Here is a 15,345-nt window from a genome sequence, read left to right on the forward strand (position 1 = left end):
TTAAGCGCTTTTTTGTCCTCCAATAAATTATAAACTCATCATCATTAATTTTTATTAATTATTTTGCAATTAATATGATACATTTACTTCACTTATTGGTGTTATTTACTGTTACTTTACACTATAAAATATCAAAAAAGCGTTTTAAATACTTTTACTTAAAAGAAAAATGTACATATAACAATAAAGTGGTTCATAATTCTATCAAGCTTATACTTAATTTTATCAAAAATATTATAAGCTGACGCATTTGAAAAATTAGTTAATATTTAAAACTATTTACCTTACTACTTAAAAAAGTTCTTTATTTAAAAAAAAAGTTTTTTACAGATTAACAATAACCTTTTTAAAAACTTAAAAGTACCTTTAAGTTCTAATAAACATCAAATGTTTAAGGGCTTCTAAAAAACAGCTAATCCAAAAAAATTGAGGGTTTTTTGATATAACGTTGTACATTCTATATATTTTACAAGTTTTACAAAATTTTACATTAATCTTAGGTTTTGTTAATAGAATAAAAGTTTTCTCAACAATAAAGTGATATTACTTTTATTACTTAAATTAAGACTATTTTCAATTCAAATAAAATTAATATATCATTTGCTCGTAATAAGTTTACTTTTATTTTAAGATGCTAAATAACTTATTAAATCTTTTTTACTTAATGTCAATAAAATGTCAAAAATAATAAAAATTTTCACATAATTTCCTTTAATAAAAAGTAAAATCAGTGAAAAAAATTAATCAATTTAAATATCAAACTTATATAACATAACCAAAAACAAACTTAAGAAAAAACTAAAACTTTTACAACTTTGAATATTTTTTACAAGAAATATTCTATATAATAGAACTTGAAAATCAAACTATACAGCAATTTTAAATGAAATCAATTTTAAATTTAAGTATGTAGACCTTATTTAAACAAGCTAGTTCTTTTAGTAAAAATAACGTACAAAACATTGCAAATGATTAAAAACTAAGATAATAATTTGATGATGTTAAATGTAAAAATTGAATCTAAAAATTTATTTATTGGTTTGTAAAAAAACAGTATTTCATAGTTTTAGCAAAGGCTAAGGATATATGCTGCATAAAATGATAAAACAAAATATTGATATCTATAACAGCTTTAAAAAAAAACTTAAATTTAAACTGGAGTTTTAAAAATTAAAATTGTTTTCAGTTTTAAAATCTTCAAAGCCTTTTTAAAAAATATTCCATATTTATTGAAAACAAAACTGTTTTTTATAAGTTAAGAGTTTTAAAAAACACAACACTTTGAAAATTTTTGATTAGTGAAATATCTTATGTTTATAACTACAAAATCATTATTCCACATCGTAAAAAAAAATATACTCTTATAAGTGTGTAGAACAAAATTAAATTCAAATCAAGAACATGCGAACCCTTAACTCTACATACTCTCAAAACAGGTTATAAAAATATTAAAAACTGTAACAATTAAAATTATAAAAGTCTTCACTGCTATTACTAAGCTACTTAATGAATAGTTTATCAGTTATAAGTTTTTTTTTGTTGGTTTTTAACATACTAGCTTAAAAAAAATTAACAAAAATGAAACTTTACACTAGATATTGTGTGCATCTTCTTTGTAAGTTAAACATAGCATTAAGTAGAAACCGAGTGTAAAGACTCCAACAACTATGGATGTTATTATGACACCTAGTGATTGTTCGTGAACTGGATGGCAGCCAAGTGTTGTGGCCCAAGAGTATCTGTTAATTACAGCTCTAAATATAGTACTAAATTAATTCAATAGATGCAATTCATCACGAAGAGTTTTTTATAAGTGCGTACATGTACACTTTAAACTTTTTACTAGATCTATAAAAAAATAAATTTTAAACTAACCTAAATTTTTATGCAGCTTTATAGTAGACTAACTCATTTATTTTATTATGTTAACCTTAAACTTAATAGAAAATTAAATACATACTCAAACTTTTAAAATGATTACTTATTAGTTTTTTAAGATTACCTGGTATAGTTCATAGCATCAATAATATCAGCACATAATATTTTTTCTTTTGACAATGTTGAGTAGTAATCATTTAACTCATAGTATAGTTTAGAGCAAGTTAGACACGAGTCCTTGTACTTAGGTGGTTGATCAGAAGATACATTATCAAACAGCTTAAAACACCTGTTTCAACTTCAATATACTAAAGTGCCAATCCAAGACATAAAATTAAATTATTAGTTTTCCAGAAGTACTTAAATGAATCATGTAAAAATTATGTATACATGTTTAAAATAATCAAAAAATTCTGAATTTTATTGATAAACTTTCATCTAATCTAATTAAATAATTTAAACCCATTATTGGACTTAGTAAGCAAAACAAATTAAAACAATTAGTACTTATTAAGTTAAAATGAGAAATAGTTTGACTCCTATAAAGTAATAAATACTTTTAAAAATAAACTAAAAAACAGCTTTTTGCGGAAAAAAATTATGACTATCATTAAAAACATGTCAGACAAATTATAAAATTAAGGGTATGTTTTAGTTGGTATGTAAAAACTTATTAAAATCTGACAAATAACAACCAATAGTAATTAAAAATATAAGTATATAAATAAGTTTTTTTAAGTACAAACTACTTTGTAAATAATGTGACAGATTAGCATGCAATCAAGATCCATCTAAAATGTAACATCTAACTTGATTGTGATGTTGTAGTCTGTAAGATACTTAATAGTTTCATTACGAAGAACATAAGTGTTGTTCTTTTCAATAAAACACTTATCGCAAGCAGAATTAATCCAAATATCTTCAATAAAATCCCAAACTTTGCCAACAAAGCCAATTTGATCAGCAGATATAATTTCGTTGTCACAGCTTGCATTGGATGATTTCATTGACTCAAATGAATGTTTGACATCGAGGTAGTTTTCGGAACACATTGAACAGTACTGTAGAGGATGAGCATAATCTATTGCACATCCTGTTATTACAAATAAAATAATATTTTAAACATTCTGCACTTTATACTGTAAAAAAACTATTTTAAGTATATAAAAGAATAGTAGCTGTACAAAAATTTTTAAGTTTATCTTAAACTTACAATAATTAATTTCAACTTTATGTCAGAAATTTTATTAGCATTATAATTGATTTTTTATTTATAACAAAATTATTTTGTTACAACTTGCATTTAATATAAGTTTAAAGCTGCTGTTGTTTGAGTAAGTTTAAAAATCATTTTGAAGCACAATAAATACTTTCTTCCATATAATTTTAACATAAAGAAATATAAAATTTATTTTTCAAAATACCTATGAATTTTGAGGTGACATCACTAAACTTATGAAGTTCTACTTGACAGCGTTCAGAAGTTCTAAACAACTTAATTGATTCTATCATTTGATTATAATAGTTTGCTGACTTCTTAAAGTCTTTTTTTGAATTCACACATATCATTTGTACGAATACTAACAGCAATAAACGTTTCCATGTGTTCATAGTTAGTATTTTGAAACTAAAATAAAAACTCTTCTAAAAAAAAACAATTTTCTTTGTTACATAAAAACTAAAAACTTTCAAATACTGGGTAATAAATTTATAGAAAAATGTTTCAGTTTGCTTTAATCACAAATGATCCACTTAAAAAAACTACTGACATTTTTAAAATTTGTTAATTTAATTTAAAAAACAATTAAACTAATGAGAAACTCTAGAATCTCCACTGTTTAATTATGAAAAGATTGTATATTAGATTTTTTATTGCTAAAAACTTATGAAATCATATGTTTTTATTCAAATATTAAAAATAAATAAAAAAGTCATAAACTTCAAAAAAAAATTTTAAGTCGTAGATTTTGAAATAAATGCTGGTAATGTTAATTGAGAATGATTAGTACATATTTCATTAGAGTTTTAAACAAATATACTACTTTTTTTATAACATATTGATTTTAAAATTTAAATTAAATAGTATTCTAATTAAGCCAGAGGACTTAAAAAAATTGGCTCATATATGAAAGTTTAAGTATGAACTATAAGATACTTTTTTATAAAACATTAATAGAGATATAATCAATTTTGTAAAAAGTTTCCGATACGAATATTTTCATTATCTTTTATTTTTTGAAACTCAAAAACCCACAAAAATCAGTCTACATTTTTTTATTCTTTAAGGTAGAGACTTGAAATTTTCAGAAACTTCTTAACAGGTCGAAAAAGATTTATGAGACCTTAAAATAAAAAAATTTAGGTAAACAAAAAACTCAATAAATATTGTATAAATTCTATTTTTGAAAGGTATATATTTTTTTTAATTCAAAAATTTCCTGCACATAACCATTTAAAAAAATAAATACTTATACTGAGAAAAATGAAGAAATATGGTTAAAAACCACAAGTTTTTAAATCATAAGTTTAATACTTTGTTTTTCATTTTGTTGTACTTAATATTTTTACATAACTTCCATTTATTTTGTTCAAAAACTTTTTTTTTAATTGGTTATAACAACTGATGATCTTCTATATGCCAATATAGGAGTGAAACATTGTTTTGTTTATAACAACTATATAAATAAATATTAGATAAAAATCTCCTTAAAACTATTTAAGTCATGAATTTTAAATTGTTTTATTTAAAACAAATTACAAAATGTTAAAAAACAAAGCATAAAATACAGCTTTAGTGGATAGCTTTCACCTTCTATGAAGTACTTTTTTTAACCCCTAACATCTGAACCAAAAGTTTTGTTTAATATAAATTAATTAATTAATCACTAATATCTGACTGTTTTATAAAGCTCTACAAAATAATATCAACATGTAGAAAACACAATTAGTCTGCTTTATTAGTTTCAATTTAATGTTCTAAATTATGTGCTTACTAAAATTTATTTAAAAAGAAGTTAAATAACAAATCCAGAAATGACATAAACTGAAATTCTAAAATTTTCAAGCAAAAAAATGAAAGAACTGATGTTTTACAACTTTTTTTCAAAAAAACTGATTTAGCCCGATGTGCACGAACCCTGTGTTGTGTTTTCTATGAAGACAACCAATTAAAATGAAAAAAGTGCTAAAAAATAAGCAAGCAGGAGTAAAATTTTAAAACCCTAAATTATAATTTTGGTTAAATAGAATTCAAAGAAAGTGTGATCAATGTTATTATAAAGCTTTATTTACTAAAAACTATTACTCAGTTATATTTTCTTTGTAAAATTTAAAGGAACAAGGTAGTATTAGATAGATTAAAACTTTGTGGTTTGAATATGAATATAAACACACATACATAAATAAATACTTACACATAAACACACATTTTAAATATACATTCAAGACTTCTAATATAGTTTCATCAAATTAGCGTTAACTTAGCTTGAACAGCAAGTTTTTTAGTTTTAGAAATAACCTAAAACTTAAATGCCAATTATTTTCCTTAACAAATCTTTTTTATTCTTATTCTAAAAGTTTTTGTTTCGGGGATTTTATTTTGTGTTGTTTGTAAACTTTAGTGGCTTTAAACATGTTTATAAATGAGGATTAAAAAGACGAGCATAAAGTTAATTTTATAGACAAATTTATAAATTTTTCAAAAAACATAAAACTTTAATGTCAATTATTTTCCTTATCTTAAAAGCTATCTAAAAAATCTTTTTTTTATCTTAGAGAACGCACCTTTGTCTTTAATTTAAGAAAAAAAAAAATTTGGTTTAGGGTTTGAATTATTTCATGGGGTCCCTCCAAAAATAAAGGGTTTTTTTTCTTTTTTTCATTCAAATTGCATTATAACCAAAAATATTTTTTTTTTTTAATATTTTTTTTTTGATTTCCCTTAGTTTGCATGTTATTTAAACTCTTAAATAGTTATAGTTATTTTATAAATAATATTAATATCTTTTACGATTTGGCCCCAAAACAAAATGATATATATTACACTATCATTTGCCTTGGCCGTTTCCTAGATAAAAAATTGATAAAAGGAAAAAAACGATTAATAAGAATGTAAATTACAACAAATTTTAATAAACTATAATAATTTAATTAAATTTGTTGTAATTCACATTCTTATTAATTGTTTTTTTCCTTTTATCAATTTTTTATCTTGGAAACGGCCAAGGCAAATTATAGTGTAATATACATCATTTTGTTTTGGGGCCAAATCGTAAAAGATATTAACATTATTTATAAAATAACTATTTAAGAGTTTAAACAACATGCAAACTAAGGAAAATCAAAAAAAAATATTTAAAAAAAAAAATTATTTTTGGTTATAATGCAATTTGAATGAAAAAAAGAAAAAAAAAACCTTTATTTTTGGAGGGACCCCATGAAATAATTCAAACCCTAAACCAATTTTTTTTTCTTAAATTAAAGACAAAGGTGCGTTCTCTAAAATAAAATAAAAATTTTTTAGATAGCTTTTAAGATAAGGAAAATAATTGACATTAAATTTTTATGTTTTTTGAAAAATTTATAAATTTGTCTATAAAATTAACTTTATGCTCGTATTAAAAAGATGTGTCATGTTTGTGTAAATAATTAAAGAAAAAAATTTCCTAAGAACGCAACTCATTGCCGATAAGGTCCGCAGTCCGCACTTTTGCGCTGTGTTGAAAGTGCATACACAGGTGGCAGATAACTGTAATTTGTGTAACATTAGGTCAAGTTCGAAAAAAAAACTTGCCACTTTTTTGCAAAAAAAACTAGCACTAGTTTATAAAGAACATTTTTTTAATTCCAACTACTTTTTTTCACTTTTATATAGTTAGACTTCGTTTATAAACTACTAAGAGTGTGACTAGAGAAATTATAGTCATAAGTATCAAGCTTATTGGATAGTAAGCAATTGGCTGACATACCTATTAAGTTAAAGTACAAATTTTCTTAAAAGGTTTCATGAGTTTTTTTATCAAAAAAAAACAGGTTTATAAAATGTGTATAAATAAGAATGAACATTTTGATTGGGTTTTAATGATACTTTGACAGCGATAACATGATTGTAATATTGATGTGTTTTTTGTAGCAGTGTTGACAGGGATATTTAAATGGAATTTAAACTTTATGATTTTCTCACACTTTGTTGTTTTTAGTGTAGAGATTTTAAACTTGTGAGTGTTTGCTAAATGACGCCTCACCAAATAGATTTATCCGTTAAATAGATTAACTATTTTTTTTATTTTTTTTATTGGTTAGTTTAATGTGAGTTTTAAAGGGGGAGGTAGAACTACATGTGATAACAACATTTTTGCTTGACTTTCAACAAATGTTCATTGTTGTAGTATAAAGGCAGTGTAAGACTATTGTTTTTCTACCATAAAAAAATATTATTTAGTCTTATTAATTAGAAACTTTTGGCTAGGTTAAACGCACGAATCGGGGGAAAACCTTATTCAACAACAATCGCAAAAACTTTTCTTAGTTTTATATAATGTTCAATATATATTTACTACCGGGTCAAAATTTTTACAATTTGCTTTTAAAAAAGAAAGAAATCGGTAAGGTACGCAATTTAAGAGGTACGAACCCGCCAAAGTTACGCGTTAAAATGCAAAATGTATAAATACAAAAAATTAAAGCAACAATGCGTATCATAACTTCTTTAAAAAATTACTTGTTTTATTTGTTTTAAATATTAACAATGTAAAGATAACTTGCAAAACAGAAGTAAGAATCAAATAATTTAAAGTTCTTGAATTATAAAAAAGTAAAGCGATGTAAGTTGAACTTAAGTTTGTAAAATATAATAGCAAGCTTTAGAATTTGTGCCCCAATTCGTGTGTCAATACTTGTGTAAGGCCAAAAATTCTACCATGTTCTACTAAATCCATTATAGACATAGATAACATACGCACCAAATAAAAAGTACGCACTGAATCTAAAATCACTTGATGAGTGAAATCAATTAGTGTAAACGATACAGCATAACATTTTTTAAACAACTTTTTTCATTTTAATAATGTTAATAGTGTGAATTAAAAAAAAACATCGGCGAAAAACATCTAACAAAGCCTAGGTCTGGTCTGGACTTTTGTGCGCTGAGGGAAAAGCTCAATTTAACTTAAGGTTTATCATATCATTTCGATCTTTAGACTAAGTTCGAACACATCAGTACAATATAAAAATGAATATACCTTTTAAAATACAATTGTACATAAATTAATTAAAAAGTTTATTAATAAACGAGTATGGTATTCATTTATTTTAAATAAACAAGATAATCGACTTTTTAGTACTGATTTTAATTTATCTACTAATTAAAATAAATATTCTAAACGACCAAAAAAAAAGCTTAACCTTATTTAACTGCACATCTGTATCAAGACTCTAGTCGGGACAAACATAATATACTGTAATTATAGCAGACAATAATTACACCTGTTTGGGCATAATTCTATTTTTTAACTCTATTTTCATTTCTATGTTGTTATAAAAAATTTTGAGTACATTTTGTTTACAATTTTTCAAGTAGTTCTACTTTATATTTATTTCATTTATTTTTATCGTTTCCTTTGTTTCATACGAACTCTTCAATTCTTGTCCACTTTTCAAAAAACTAGTCTTATATATTAAATTTTTATGATGCTTATAATGTTAGTACTATACATGTTCTTAAAAAGTTTTTCGTAAGCTACTGTTGTAGGAAAACTTTAAAAGTTCTTTAAATTTTTGAAGTTAAGGCTAACATTTATATCAAATGAATCTACTAGTTTATTAATAAAGCTATGTTTAATTTTAAAAGCTTTTATGTTTCTAACAAAAAATCAACAACATTAGATTTAATATATTTGTACTTACAATTTAAACTTTTTTGGCTATGATATCTAATTAAGCAGAAAACTATTTAAAAAATAAATTTGCAAAACCACACAGTAGCATTTAACTTGTATAGTGCTTTCTCACTTATTTGGCCATTTTGGACGATTTTTTTGTAATTTTGTCGGATAAGCCTTTAGCCGGATAACTACAAGCATTGTTTTTTTCATAAACTGCCTTTTTTATATTATGCAGTGCATACAATAAAATAGACACTAAGTTTTCAGTTAGTTTACTTTATAGTCATTACTTTCAACGAAACAAACTACATATTGAAACAGAGAAAGAATAATAGAAACAATACTTTAATGAAGTTTAAAATTAATTTAAAGTATAGAAATTACGCCGGAAAACATTTTGATTAATATAGGAACTCTTTCTGTAAAAGGAAAGAATTAGGTTTGTTTAACAGAGCTTTCTCGTTTCTTAGCAGAAAACTGACGGAATCGGATGAGTTTTGACACATTTTCTGGTGTGGCTTCTGGTTGACAACGATTGTAAGTTGTGTACTGATGCTAAGGTATATCCAGGCAACATTCTAAAGTCCAATCCAGTTTCATCACAATAAAAAATTTGGTGTTCGGAATAGCCTTCAATTCTGCCTGAAAATTCATAAAATTGATCAGCAAATGATCTATCTGAACTAAAATTTTAACCGCATCTTTTAAGATTCCGCAAGCTAAACGTTATCATTGAAACTTGCTTAAAAGGGTCTACAGTTTAATAAGGTAAATAAACGGTGGTGCTTAGAATCCTTTTCTAACGGTATTTGACGAGTTACTGAACAGCCCGTTTCACGTTCCTAACGAAACTTAATGTTAAGGACTAGCTTGTCTAGGTTGTCAAAGAAGCCTCCCTCTATTCTTTTTGACTTTTTAGCGGCTCCAGCTAGTCCCAGCTCCTTATTTTCGGCTATAAACTTTTTAAACTCTTCCTCGCTTTTCAAAATATCGTTCAAAATCAACTTGCATAATTTTAAACTGGCTCATTACTACAGGTTTAACCACATGATTTTTTGCCATTTCGCAGAACTTTAGCTTGTTTTCAATTGTTATCGTAACTTGTTTTTTTTTTCGCTGTCTCATCCATTTTTTAAACTAAGTATGTTGATTGAATCAAAAGTATGTAACTTACTTTGAAAAGTCAGGAAAGCTTGCAAATAAACAATAAAAAACTTTCTTTTTTACTGAGCGCGAAAATTATGAATTATAATATTTAGTTTGAGAAATTCTTAAAATATGACGTAACTATTTACTGCTTGCTTAGACATAAAAACTGAAATAATCGTGAATTTATTGTGAAACATTGATTTTGACTTCAAATTTTTAAATTGTATTACCAGAACAATGTTTATTCGTTTAGCTAAACTAGACCTTTAATTGTTGATACTATCTTTTTCAATTAAACTATTGAGTGTAATATTATAACCATTAAGGATAAGCGAGGAAGCACTGTAATTCACTATGATTACAAGTTTCTTAGAATAATATAAGTTAAAGATTGTAAGTCAACTAATTACTTACTGAGCTTTATTTAGTTTGTTGACTTTTATTGGTTATTGCAAGTATCTTTACTCTTTTTTCAAAGAGCTTAAAACATTCCTTCCATTTAACTCTGTTTGAAAACACTTTCATGAAATAAGAAATTCAGATGAAATTTATTCAAAAGTTAGTCGTTACTATTTGTTAGATATAAAATGACGTCAGTAGGATTTTAACGTTTGAGTACATTTATTGTAAAAATCGGTTTTACTTCAGTTTCTATTCATATAACAGAAAAAAAAGTTATCTAATTTTAACTGCAGTTACCTCTCGCGAATCTACGCACATTGTTTCCACAGAAAAAGTGCGTAACTAAACCAGAGAACGTAACTAAACAAGAGGTAGCAATTATACCTACTATACTGGTTGTATTTTTATAATGTATTTAATAAAACACAGTTTCCCACTTAATTTGTTTACAGAATTAGTTTTAATTCATGTTGTACATAAACGTGAATTCTAATTTTAATAGTTTATATCTGTAATTATTTTTTCCACTTTGTTCCTTGCTCACCTAAAATTAAACTTGTCTTGTATGGTATTAGAGATAGATCTTTCTCTAAAATAAAAAGAAAAAACCAATGGAGTTTAGTAGATTCGTTATGGAAGGCACAAACTAAAATACAAAATGTTTATTTTCAAAGTACTTTGTTTATTTTTTTTTAGTATTATTGACAAAAAACCTGGAATTATGTAAACTTAAATATTTTTTAAACTTTTTATTTGAAATTTTTAAATGTGCAACAAAACGAGAGCGTAGATTCGCAAAAGGTGGTTGTAACTATATATGGTAGATAAATTTCGTTGGTATTGTATAAATGGGATAATGAATATAGTACTTAATAGATAAAAATAGAAAAATTAATATTTCTTTTAAGTGTAACTTAATCTAAGTTTTAGCATATGTACTACTATTACAATCTATTATGGTAAAAATAAATCTGACAGTAAATTTTTAATTTTTAAGCTTGTTTTGTTTTAATTTATATATAAGTCAATTTTGTATCTTAGAGTTATACAAGCTCATAAATAAAAGAGCATACAAATTTTACTTGTAAAGTAGAGACAAACAAAATGTTTTATTTTTGTTAAGTGTTCCTCTTTAAAAAAGAAATACATTAGTTTTTGTATTGCATATTTATTAGAATATCGTTTAAAAAGTTAGTAGTTTTCATTGTTATCTTAACAAAGCACAAAACAATATGATTCAAAACATTTTTCATTTGTGTTTATCTATTTTTAATATATATTTTGATGATTAAATTTTTTTAATTTTGTTTATTATTTATGTTTAATTTCAATTTAGCTGTGAGATATAAAAAAACGGTTTGCTCAATTTTACTGTAGTTTAGTTCAAAATTTTTGTCACCATGCCATGTTGCTGGAAACCAAAGTCAATAATTTTCTTCAACTCCTCAAACAATTTAATGTAGTTTCGAGGCATTAATCTTTTGATAATTGGATTTATCTTTACTTAAAAATTTTTTAAAAGTAACTTGATTTGAGGTTTACAATGAATTTATTTCAGTAAAAAACTCAAAATTCCAGTTATTTTTCTCATATTCCAGGTTTTACCTTGCTTAAATTGTCAATTTTGAGTTATTTCCAGGATTCAAGGTTTTTTGGATAAAAAAAACTAAACAAAAAAGACCTTGAATTTGGGGAAAAAAAAAACTGAAATTTTGAGCGATTGTAGTATACAACTGATGAATAAAAATTAAACATATTGTTAACTCAAAACATATAATAAATTTACAACATTAAATAGTTTTTTGTATTTTTTGAGAATTCTAAAATGCGTAACTAACCGAGATTGAAGATTCAAACGAGTGCGTAGATTTGCGAGTGGTAACTATATAAACAATCTTGAGAGAATTAAAACGCATAAATTTAATTAAGTTTCAAAAAACCTTACAAAGTTTATACTTATGTATAGTTAATTTCTGAAAAACAGGTAAACACTAAATTATATTGTGTTCTTTATTTGTGTTATTTACTGCGATAAATTTGTTGAATCATCTCAAATCTAGTTGTTTTTAAAACATATTTAAGTTAAGAATATACCAAAATATTAAAAGGTTAATGCATTGAAACTACATTAAATTGTTTAAGGAAATTTAAAAATTATTAGATTTTGTTTCCAGCAATATAGCATGATGACAAAAACTTTGAACTATACTTCAGTAAAATTGAGCAAACCGTTTTTTTATATCTTACAGCTAAATTAAAAATAAATTTTAGTTTGAATCATATTGTTTTGTGTTTTATTAAGAATAGCAGTGAAAACTAATAGATATGCAAAACAAAAATTAACGTATTTCTTTTTTAAAGAGGAACACTTAACAAAAATAAAGCATTTTATTTGTCTCTACTTTACAAGTTAAAATTTGTATGCTCTTTTATTTATGAGCTTGTATAACTCTAAGATACAAAGTTGACTTAAATAAGAATTAAAACAAAAGAAGCTTTAAAGATTAATAATTGACTGTCAGTTTTTTTTTTTTGTCTAACATAATAAATCATAATAGTATAACATATGCTAAAAGTTACATTAAGTTACATTAAGTTACTTGAAAAATATTACTAACTATTTTTATATCTATCGAATTCTATATTCATTATCTTATTTATATGACACTAACGAAACTTATCTACCATATATAATTAGTTAAAAGAAGTTTTTTTTTCTTTTTTAGTAACAGAAAATGAAATCTGAAGTAAAATCTAATTATTTACTCAAAAGTTAAAACCCTATTGACGTCATATTTATTCCAACAAATAGTTAAGAAAAATTTTTTAATAAATATCAGCTGAACATCGATAGTATATTTTCTATTGGTGTTAAATAGAACGAAATGTTTTTAGCTCTATTAAAAGAGTAAAATTATTTGCAGTGTACAATAAAAGTCATCAAACTAAATGTATCTCAGTAAATAATTAATTAACTTACAACCTTTAAATCATATTATTCAAGGAAACTTGTATTCGTAGTGAACTACAGTGCTTCCTCGCTCATTCTTAGTATTTATAATATTTTATTCAATAGTTTTGAAAAAGGTATTATTAAAAACTGAAGAGCTCGTTTTACTTGTTTAAACGAGTAAAACATGGTTTTGGTAATAAAATTTGAAGTTAAAATCAATGTTTTGCTGTATATACATAATTAATTAATTTTTTTGTCTAAGCAAGCAGTTAATAGTTGCGTCATATTACTAAGATTTTCTCAAACTTAATTTTATAGCTCATAATTTTCGCGCTCAGTAAAAAAAAAGATTTTATTGTTTATTAGCAAGCTTTCCTGACTTTTTAAAGTAAGTTACATACTTTTGATTCAGTCAATATACCTGGTTTATAAAATGAATAAGACGGCATAGAAACAGAAAACGAGTTCGATTAACAAATGAAAACAAGCTAAAAGTTTGCGAAATGGCAAAAAGTGATGTGCCTAAATCTGTTTTAATAAGCCAGCTCATTATAGGCAAGTAGACTATGAACGATATTTTGAGAAGCAAAGGGAAGCCAAAAAATTGTAGCTGGGACTATCTGGAGCCGCTAAACGTCAAAAAAAAGTAGGGGAAGGTTTCTTTAACAAGCTAGACAGCGCCCTTTACGTTTTGTTTCGTCAGGAACGTGAGAAGGGCTGCCAGTAACTCGTCCAATACTGTTAGAAAAGGCTTCTGAGTGCCATCGTTTAATTTACGGTGAAAACTGTAGACCATTTTCAGCAAGTGTGAGGTTTCAATAGAGATTTTGCAGGAAGTTTAGCTTGCGGTATCTCAAAATATGCGGTTAATTAGTTTTCAAACAATCGAAACTAATTTTCTGGCATAACCGAAGGCAACTACGAGCATCAAATTTTTAATTGCGATGAAACCGGATTGTACTTAAGAATGTCACCTAGCTATGCCTTAGTATCAGTACAAAGCCGGCTGGATGGAACAAAAAAAAAGCCAAATACAGGATGACAATAAGTGCCTGTCCAAATGCCAGTGAAACAATAAGGTTACTTTTATTGTTGATTTGCAGGCTAATAATTTTCATTGTTTTCGTAATATAAACAATGTGGCGCTGTCAGATTTATACCGATACCAAGCAACTGCTTGAATGTTTTCTGAGATTAGATTTTTAACTGTTTTTTTCCAGAAACAAAACAAAGACAGAGAAAACTTAAATAGGAAGAAAATGCTATTTTGTATCTCGACAAGTGCTCTGCCAATCCAAAACAGGAGGAACTTATATTGGTTGACGGCAAAATCACTACCAAGTTTCTGCCTCCAAATGTTACTGCACTCCTACAACCGATAGATCAAAATGATTTCTTGAATCTATTGAAAGGGTCTATAGAAAGTCGATTCTGAAAGATCTTGTATTACAATCAACCTTCTCCATACAGTATTTTTAAAAAGGGTCAACAAGATAAAAATTGTTGATACCCTTACATCCATTTATGATATGGTAACACCTTCTGCAATAAGAAACTCATCGAAGAAGTTGTTGCCATTACCAAGCTCTTCCATGCAAAACAGCAACCCTGCAAATACAGTGGAATCTCGCGAATCTACGCACATTGTGTCCTCAGCAAAAGTGCGTAACTAAACGAGAGGACGTGACTATACAAGAGGAATCAAATCTAATTACCATGTTGGCTGTTTTCTTATTATGCATTTGATTAAATACAGTTTGGGGACTTATCAATATTTTGTTTACAAAAATAGTTTTTATTCAAACCTATTTTTTTTAATAGTTAGTTCTTTGTAATGTGTTTACATGTTTTTATTTGTTAGCATTGCCACATTTTGATGAAAAACTTCTTTTGAGCTTTTTCTTTAGATGACTATCATGCATAGTGCAGAGCATTGTATCATACCTAAGTGTACCATCAAACTTGCATTTCTGTTAGTAAAATTGTCATATTTTTTTATGCTTTTGATCAAAACTTTTATAAACTAAAACTACTAAAATTTATTGTACACTTAGGTAAAATAAATGTTTATCCATCGGTCAA

The 15,345-nt window shown here is 25.5% G+C and overlaps 1 protein-coding gene across 1 annotated transcript; it reads right to left on the bottom strand.

Annotated features, from left to right (window-relative positions):
* Positions 1-1,006: 1,006 nt before the first annotated feature.
* Positions 1,007-3,515, bottom strand: LOC145843389 (osteopetrosis-associated transmembrane protein 1-like). Its single transcript, XM_082950864.1, has 4 exons — positions 3,303-3,515; positions 2,689-2,971; positions 2,003-2,167; positions 1,007-1,739 (listed from the first exon to the last, which is right to left on the bottom strand). Exons 1-4 carry the CDS (start codon positions 3,487-3,489, stop codon positions 1,592-1,594), a joined length of 783 nt encoding a protein of 260 aa, XP_082806990.1. The 5' UTR covers positions 3,490-3,515; the 3' UTR covers positions 1,007-1,591.
* Positions 3,516-15,345: the final 11,830 nt, after the last annotated feature.

This window comes from Thalia democratica, chromosome 1 (genome assembly GCF_965202585.1).
Source record: "Thalia democratica chromosome 1, ktThaDemo2.hap1.1, whole genome shotgun sequence".
In the NCBI taxonomy this organism is placed as follows: Eukaryota; Metazoa; Chordata; class Thaliacea; order Salpida; family Salpidae; genus Thalia; species Thalia democratica.

What these genes read in the sequence shown, in the direction of transcription:
- LOC145843389 (XM_082950864.1), bottom strand. Translation starts at nt 3,489, where the DNA reads ATGAACACATGGAAACGTTTATTGCTGTTAGTATTCGTACAAATGATA. An exon ending in GACTACAACATCACAATCAA is followed by an intron (nt 2,168 to 2,688) that starts GTTAGATGTTAC and finishes AAGTTGAAACAG; the next exon opens with GTGTTTTAAGCTGTTTGATA. An exon ending in GATGCTATGAACTATACCAG is followed by an intron (nt 1,740 to 2,002) that starts GTAATCTTAAAA and finishes TGTAATTAACAG; the next exon opens with ATACTCTTGGGCCACAACAC.